We start from the raw sequence: 9,324 nt of genomic DNA on the forward strand, positions 1-9,324 counted from the left end.
GTTGCCTGACTTGACAGCTGTACATGTATTATTTTATTTTCAAATCTCTGATAGTTACCGTTGCATGTAAACAACCAGAGATAAGCTCTCTGATACTCTCTTTCCCTTCACTTTTTTTATGAATGAAATTTGTTATTGATTTCTGTTTCAAAATTCTATCTTTGCTCAAGCTATTTTATAACTGTTAGCAAAATTATATATGAAATCTCAAAGTATATTTGATTATTTCATTGATTAAATTAATTATTTGCTTGATTATACCTATTTTTTAACCGAGAAAGATATTATACAAGTTTGTCTTTTGGACATTCGATATGGGTGTAAACTTGGACCATCAGGCCCGTGCGCACAGAAGTTTCCTACCTAACGACAAGGTAAGTTGGGTTAAAGCCCAGCGCTTATATCAGAAAATGTAGCTATGATGGAGATTCCAGCAACTAGTATCCACGTTATCCTAACTTTATACGTACATGATTTCATGTACATTATATTCGACAAATGGAATACAAAAATTCACTTAAATCTTATGCGTCCAACTCAACAAATCGGATAACTGGGATACCAATTACTGGGATCTTTATCATTTTTGTAGAAAATTTAAACAAAAGAATGTATATAAATTAAGATATGTGACATTTTTCCCCAGTAAGCTGTGGAGTCATTCACAACTTTTTTGAGAGAAACTTAAAAACTTGTATTGTGTCTCTCTCTCTCTCTCTCGATACTACATGTTATTTCCTTTTCTTTCTCTCTATATAAATACACACATACAGAAACTTAGAAACTTCTATTGTGTCTCTCTCGATCTGTATATTGTCTATCTAAAATGGCTATGTCGGAGAGTTCATCGTCGTCGTCCCCGGAGAGTTCTTGTCCTTCGATTCCAAGTATTCAAATGGTGTCAAAGTCAGTATCAGAAAGGCTTCTAGGGAAGTTTTTTGATGCATCACAATATGACTTTGATTATGAACAGAGTGGCTTGTGGTCTCCTCCGATCGCCGCTCGTCGGGTGTTCTTGGACTCTCCGGCGGGGAATATATGCTCAGAAGATGAGATGTACTCTAAGCTCAAGAAAGCCAAGAAGAGGAGAAGAAGAAGAAGAAGAAGAAGAAGAATCACTACTTGTTTTTTCATCAATATTGTATGTCCTTAATTCTACATTTAGTCTATTTACTATCTATTAATGTCTTTCTTCATTTATTTTCTATTTTTTAGGATATAATATATATTAATATTACTTTACTTATTCTATTTGCAGGATTTTTGGTGTTCTTGAAGAAGACAAATTTGATGATTCCTATCTTGCTAGCAAAGGCACTTAATCTTGAGAGTTACGTATCATCTAGCTAGTCAAAAAGGTTAAAGTAAAAAACAAAAGAAAAAAAAAAAGAAGAAGAGGAAGAGCAAAGTATGTTGTTGTGGCAAACAATTCGAAATTTCTATTTAATAATTATTAGATTGTAATAATTTTACTATCATTCCATTTATATAATTGTAATGCATAATCTATCAATCTTATTTGTTTTCACATAATTAATCATATATACCCCAGTTTATTCTTATATATTTTATTTTGAGAGCTACCACTCCATTTATTATTTAATGTAATGGTTGTATATATATTAATTAATATTATTTTTTGTGAATCTATGTCACTTTTTTTAAACCAAGAACCAACACCATACAAATATGTCATTTGAACATCCGATATAAACCTAAAATTTGGCCGTTAGGCCCACACGCATAGAAGTTTCTCACTTGATGACAATAAATTTGGACAAAGCCCAACACATGATCACAAATGTATCACCTCCAATGGAATCAAACTCAAGACCTCTGGAAATATCATCCCACTTTATGTCATAATTAATTTTATTAGAAGTACTTATATTAATTAATCTTGTGTGTGTACACACATATTGAGATTCTAAATATAAAGTGATTCATGCATGGCGATAGATTGTGTTTTTCTTGTCATTGCAAATACAATGACTTATCAGCAGAGACATGCTCTGCATGATCATAGGCATAAGGCATGCAAAGCAAATGGAATTTCCGACTGAATTTGTCTGCTAAAGCCTTGTCCTTAAGGCAGGTGGTGTCAGATGTGATGCATGACTGCTATTCTTCAATTGATCAAAGATTTAAAGGTACTGCAAAAGCTTTATCTATCTTGTTGGAACTCACACAAAAGTCTCACATTGAAAAAATAGAAAGAAAGTGTGTGGTTTATAAGGCATGGGGAATACCTAACTCATTGGCTTAAGCTTGTGAGTTAAGATGAGATTTTCTCCATTGTCAAGTAAACCCACATGTTTTAGGCCCATATAACATGGGCTCACCCTCGATCCAAATTTCTAACATATCTCACCATGAACCTACTCTTCTTTTCTTTTGTCTGTTTATAACTTGAACAAGATAACAAGATTGCTCTCCCGTATTTGGGCTGTAATACAATTTTGGATCGAAAATAATTATTTTTTTTTAAGAAGATCATAGATGTGTAGTATTCGGTCTAACGAATCCAACGTGATAATCCATGTCACCCCACCCCAGGGACGTCCTTGCATATAAGTTACCTGCTCAACTTACTAACCATTAGAGTATTTTATCCACACTGTGGGGTTCATGTCCGCGGATGTCATATTTTTATATATTTGTGAGTGTGTTGTTGCTTGTGAGTGTGTTGTTGCATCACCGGAGTTCTAGGTGCCATAAAAAAGAATCAAACAAGTTTTTGGTTATTTGTCTTCAAAAAATGTTAGGGATTCCAGTAATTAATCTTGTCTCTTGATTGATGTACGTGTGGGGTTTACAAAACATTGTGAGAGAGTGACATGTCAATCACTGGAATGATTGAGATCCCATCTACTAGTGGGATCCCTAAAAATTCTGTTTGTCTTTTCTTTTTATCCTTCCTTTTTTTGCAAGTATACAAAACCCCACGTTTCTTGCAGCAACAGAATCTTTGGTTAACATTTATCTTCCAATGAAGATATTAATAGAAATAGTTTCTTAAGGCTCTATAATTTAAGCTGTAAATTCCGGTATCTAAAGACAATTTTCCAGCAAAAGATCCAAACATATAATCATAATATCAACCTAGTACCACACAGGATTTGAACCAACTGAGTGTCTAACTTGATATATTTGTGTTTGCTACAAATGTATCTGCCAGAATCGAATACAGTGAATACAGAAATAAACTATCAAACAAGAACTCGACAGACCATGGTCTACAGAGGAAACCTCTAATGGGAAACATAATAGGAACATTTGCTTTAAAAGCTTTGACTTGCACTTAAGTTGCCTAGTATTCAGAAGCCAAAGAGACAAATGAATGAATAATTACTTAAAACACAAAACTTACTACAGTTGCTAATGAACAGATTCAGAACAATCTCTTGAGGAAATACAATGAGGATTATGATACACGAACCCAACTTAAAATACGTAAAAATTGGAACTTTTTGACAAATTACAGGACCCATGAGCCAAAATCAACTCTAGAACAAATTTCATTGCAGAGAAGCATACTACGTCGAGATTGCAATCCACCTACCAACAAACCAAAATTAATCACACAATAAATACCCATTTTCCATTTGATTCAAACTACAAAGAACCTTAAAAGCAGGAGAAGATATCAACGATAGCAGAAGAGTTAGCATACGTTACTTAACAAAGTCGTTCGATTTCTCTGCAAACACTCGAGAAGAACCGGAGGCCGAGGCTTGAAGGTAGCCAAGTGGACTTGGGTACCTCTTAGCGAAATTATGGAACGACACCGTTACAGACTTACAGCTTGCGTGACGAAGTTTGGGCCTCAGCAGGCCTTCTTGAGCCCGAATATTAATAGTTTAATACCTTTGGGCCGAACAGGTAAAAGAGGGATATAATTCTTTTTACGGAAAATGCAAGAGAAAAACCTTTGTTGGCATGTTTTCAAAATTCATCACATATGGAAACAATTCTTTTGTCAATTTTTCCGATGTGACATTTGGGTTGGCCGAAATGCTTCCTACCCCAATCTCCTCTTCATGTGACTATATGCACTTGTGTCAGTGTCTCATTAGAGTGGTATTTTTAATATTATCATGCTTATCTACAGGGGTTCTCAAGGTTATGCTTGTTAGGTCATATTGAGAAGTGCATGTCTATGTGACATCTGTGTTAGCCAAGATGCTCCCCAACCCAATCTCCCCTTCTTGAGACTATATGCACTTGTGTCAACTCCTCATTGGAGCGGTATTTTTAGTACTATCATGTACCAAAATGCTAACAATTCAAACGGCTTCTATACGGTTATAAATATCAAATGCATGAAACAATTGATATTTGTTTCGAATAAAAAATATATGGTTGAGTTCAAAACTGATCAAAATATAAATATATGTTTTTTTCTAAATTTTTGAAAAAATATTTTGAATCCTAAAAGTCAAGACCTCATTTTAAGATCTCATAGGAGAATTTCTCTTAGTAAATAATACACAACTATGAATTTTATTGCTTATATTATGGAAGATCAAGATCCGAATATTTTAGAGAACCACGAATAACTCATATGAAAATCATATGTGTGATATCTCATAGGACTCTCGAGTTCTAGCTCCTCCTCCTCCACATTCAAATTAAAAAGACCCGAATATTTCCAAAGACCATATCTACGAATCCGGGAGATGCAATTCTTAGAGTGTACAATTCTAGTTTATTGTGGATGCATATTTTTGCATTCATGTATTTTTTGTTTGGGGTACCTCTACGATTTTCCTACTCTCCCGTCACAGTTTTATCGGGAAATGATATCGCCTCTCCCATTGCTAAAACCCATAACCTCTTTAATTTGGGAGAGAGTAACCAATTTATCAAAGGGGGAGGATAGAAAAACCCGTAGAAGTATCCCAGAACAAACAATACCTAGATGCAAAAATATGCATCCACGTTTATCAAAAATTGTAGGGTTGTTTATTGAAAAGTATATGGAAAACCCAAATATATATATATATATTTAGGCATTAAATTACATAGGACAAATTAAAATATAATTTTTAAGTCTATTTACCGAAAAATGTTCAGGAAAAATCAAATCTTTATAGTCATTAAATTATATAACACAAATTACACATCACAAATTAAAACATAAAATTATTTTGGGGCTATTTATTGAAAAGTGACTGGGAACAAACAAATATCTATATAGTCATTAAATTATACAACACAAATTACACATCACAAATTAAAACATAAAAATCTTTTAGGGCTATTTATTTAAAAATGATCGGGAACAAATAAATATCTATATAGTCATTAAATTATACAACACAAATTACACATCACAAATTAAAACATAAAAATTTTTTGGGGCTACTTATTGAACAGTGACCGGGAACAAATAAATATCTATATAGTCATTAAATTATATATCTCAAATTAAAACATAATATCTTCTAGGATTATTTGTTGAAAAGTGAGTGGAAACAAGCAAATATCTATCTAGACAATTGGTCTTTTTGAGCATCGACTAATGAATCTGTTAAGCCCAAAGCTCAACAAAGCCCAAATAGAAGTTAAAGTAGTCACTTGGAGCCCAAGTCCCTCACCTGCTTAAAGTCCAACTCATGTTGTACAGTTCATCAAATAGTACCGTTGAACAACGAATAGTTGTCTCTGTTGTCACTATCACCTCTGGTATGTTCAGAGTAAGTCTTATCTTATTCTACCTCCTTATTTATAGGGGAGTTTGTATCTTTTTGAATTAAGAAAAATCAATAGTTTCAATTCTCTTTATCGACTTCATTTGGTTTGTTTAAAATAATACTCAAGGATAATTTGATATCTATATTTTCCATGGTGGTGGAGATTTCCTCATTGATTTCTCTGTTTATTGGGATTTAACGAAACAAAACTCGAATATAGAAAACTTACGGAAACAAAAGAGAGAAAAAAGACACAAGGTTTAACCAAATTCGACACAATTTACTTACGTCCCCAGACGAAAAATAACGAAGAATTCCAACAACTCAAGAAACTAGCAAACAAATCTCTATACCGGACTCTCTCTCACAAATTACCCTCGGCGCAACTCAAACGTGCAGCTCTCCCACTCAATGCCCTCTGCTCTCCGATCTTATAAAGAAAAAAAAAAAAAAAACTCACATAAAGAGACGTGCGAGAACAAGTAACTAATTGTCACACCCACTACAAACACAAATTGTAAAGACCAACACGTCTTGGCAATTGACAATTGCTCAAGCCTTTTTCCTTCTTCCAACACATTCTCTTTGTTAGAGAAGTGAAAGGATATGTTAGAGAAGTAAAAGATCTGTATTTCACTATATGTTGATTGTGTACAACATGCCTTTATATAGGCGTTAGAAAGGAAAAGTAAGAAAAATAATGTCAATAAAGTAAATCAAAGATGTTGTTGATATCTTTGACAAATTCAAAGATTTTGTTGATTTGTCAAAGATATCATTGATATTTTGTAGATATCTTTGACAAATTCAAAGATTTTGTTCATTTGTCAAAGATATCAAAGATTTTGTTGATATCTTTGACATCCCCCCTCAAACTCAAGTTGGTGCAGTAGAAGTAAGCTTGAGTTTGGAAACTAAGTCTCTGAAACGACCTGGCAGGAGTGGCTTGGTGAAGAGATCAGCAGGTTGGTCAAGAGTAGATATTGAGCAGAGTTGAATAGTTCCCTGTGTGACATGCTGACGAGTAAAATGGCAATCAATCTCAATGTGTTTGGTACGCTCATGGTAAACATCATTGTGAGCAATGTGGATTGCACTTCTATTATCACAAAATAGAGGTGTAGGACTGGGAGATTGAACTCCCATATCTCCAAGAAGCCAACGAAGCCAAACAATTTCTTGAGTGGTAGTAGCAAGTGCACGATATTCAGCCTCCGTGCTCGAACGAGCAACTGAAGTCTGCTTCTTGCTTCGCCAAGAAATGAGAGAATCCCCTAACAAGATGCAAAAGCCAGTGGTTGATCGTCTATCAGTGGGATCACCAGCCCAATCGGAGTTAGAGTAGGCGCGCAACTCAAGTGAGGAAGTAGCAGAAAAATGAAGGCCATAATAAAGAGTTGCTTTGATATAACGCAATATATGAATGACTGCTTCATAGTGGGAAGAGCGAGGAGCTGACATGAATTGACTAACAACATGTACAGCATAGGCTATATCAGGGCGGGTGACAGTAAGATATACGAGACTACCAACCAATTGTCGATAGAGGGTGATATCACTGAGAGGAGTACCATCAGAAGGTTTAAGCTTGATATTAGGTTCCAGTGGAGTAGAAGTAATCTTACTATCTGTGAGACCAGCCCGAGCAAGTAAATCAGAAGCATACTTAGACTGAGATAAATAGTACCCGGTAGTGTCCGAGAGTACTTCAAGGCCAAGAAAGTAACTTAGAGAACCAAGATCCTTCATCTCAAATTGTTGTTGAAGATATTCCTTAAGATCAGTGATACCAGAATAATCATCTCCTGTAATAATCATGTCATCGACATAAATTAGTAGAAAAACACAGCCTAAGGCTGTCCGACGAACAAAGAATGCTGAGTCATAAGAACTGGATTGAAAACCACGTTGTTGAATAGTAGAGCTAAACTTGGCAAACTATGCGCGTGGAGCTTGTTTGAGGCCATATAAGGCACGACGAATGCGACAGACTGTATTAGGGGGATGTGAATAGCCAGGAGGAGGTTTCATATAGACTTCTTCAGCAAGATCACCATTGAGGAAGGCATTCTTCACATCCATCTGTGACAATGTCCAGCCTCTAGCAGCAGCAATAGCTAACAGACTGCGTACTGAAGTAAGACGAGCAACTGGAGCAAATGTCTCTTCATAATCAATGCCATACTCCTGAGTAAAGCCTTTAGCAACAAGACGGGCTTTGTATCGCTCAATAGAACCATCAGACTTGGTTTTTATTTTGTAAACCCATTTGCAACCAATAGCAGACTTATCTGGTGGGAGAGAAACAAGATCCCAAGTATGAGATTGCTCAAGTGCCTGCAATTCTTCAGACATAGCTTGTTGCCAAACAGGATTAGATTTGGCCTCCGAATAGAACTGAGGCTCATATAAGGTAAGAGTAGTGGCAAAACACTGAAAATCACGAAGTTTAATAGGAAGTTCTCTTACCCGGGTAGAGCGTCGAAGAGTAGGGGAACTGGTAGTGTCTGCAGTAGATCCATCAGACAAGGAAGACAGTTCAGGAGCAGGCAAAGTAATTTGAGTGTCACCTGTATGAGACTCAGAGGGAGATGGTTCATCAGGAAATAGATCAACCATGTTAGTGGGAGAAGGAAGAGATAAGAAATGTGATACTGAGGAGAACAAAGTGTTTTCCAGAAATACGACATGACGAGAAATGCGAAGTCGTTTGGAGATAGGATCCCAACATCTATAACCTTTATGTTCTATCCCATACCCAAGAAAACAGCAAAGACGAGTACGAGGTTCTAATTTAGTGTGTTCATGTGGTTGAAGGAGAACAAAACAAACACATCCAAATACTTTGAGTAAATTGTAGTTAGGAACAGACCCATAAAGACGTTCATAAGGCGATTGATTACCAATGACTGATGAAGGAATCCGATTGATGGTAAACACAGCAGTGAGAGCTGCTTCACCCCAAAAACGTGCAGGACAAGAGGCAGAGATAAGGAGAGCCCGAACAGTATCTAATATGTGTCGATGTTTACGTTCGGCTCTTCCATTTTGTTGGGAAGTACCTGGACAAGAACGCTGACAAATAGTGCCATGGTCATGTAAAATGGTTAAGAATTTAGAATCCTTATATTCCATGGCATTATCAGTGCGAAAAGTTTTAATAGGACATGAAAACTGAGTTTTAATCATCTGAGAAAATTCATGATAGATTGTAGTAAATTCAGAACGAGTTTTCATGAGATAGATCCATGTAAAACGAGAGTAATCATCGACAAAAATTACAAAATATTTGGATCCCCCCATAGAAGCAGTAGGAGAAGGTCCCCAAATGTCAGAGTGCACAAGGTCAAAAGGTGCATGAGAAACAGAATCACTATTATTGAACGATAAAGCAGATTGTTTAGCTAGAGGACAAGTTAAACAATCAAAATGATTATTAGAAACAATTCACAAATGACCATGAGAAACAAGAGACTGAATACGACTAACAGAAGCATGACCCAATCGAGAATGCCAGAGACTCAAAGAGGAAGCTGGAACTGTGGATGCAGCGAACTCATGACACGGGAGAGTAGGATGCAAGGGGTGCAAAGAGATGAGCTCATACAGTCGCCCAACTTTACGGCCT

The 9,324-nt window shown here is 35.9% G+C and overlaps 1 protein-coding gene across 1 annotated transcript; it reads left to right on the forward strand.

Moving 5' to 3' along the window:
• Positions 1–682: 682 nt before the first annotated feature.
• Positions 683–1,372, forward strand: LOC119985030. Its single transcript, XM_038829187.1, has 2 exons — positions 683–1,141; positions 1,259–1,372. Exons 1-2 carry the CDS (start codon positions 827–829, stop codon positions 1,274–1,276), a joined length of 333 nt encoding a protein of 110 aa, XP_038685115.1. The 5' UTR covers positions 683–826; the 3' UTR covers positions 1,277–1,372.
• The last annotated feature ends 7,952 nt before the right edge of the window (positions 1,373–9,324 follow it).

The sequence above is a fragment of the Tripterygium wilfordii genome, chromosome 19, assembly GCF_013401445.1.
Source record: "Tripterygium wilfordii isolate XIE 37 chromosome 19, ASM1340144v1, whole genome shotgun sequence".
Classification (NCBI taxonomy): Eukaryota; Viridiplantae; Streptophyta; class Magnoliopsida; order Celastrales; family Celastraceae; genus Tripterygium; species Tripterygium wilfordii.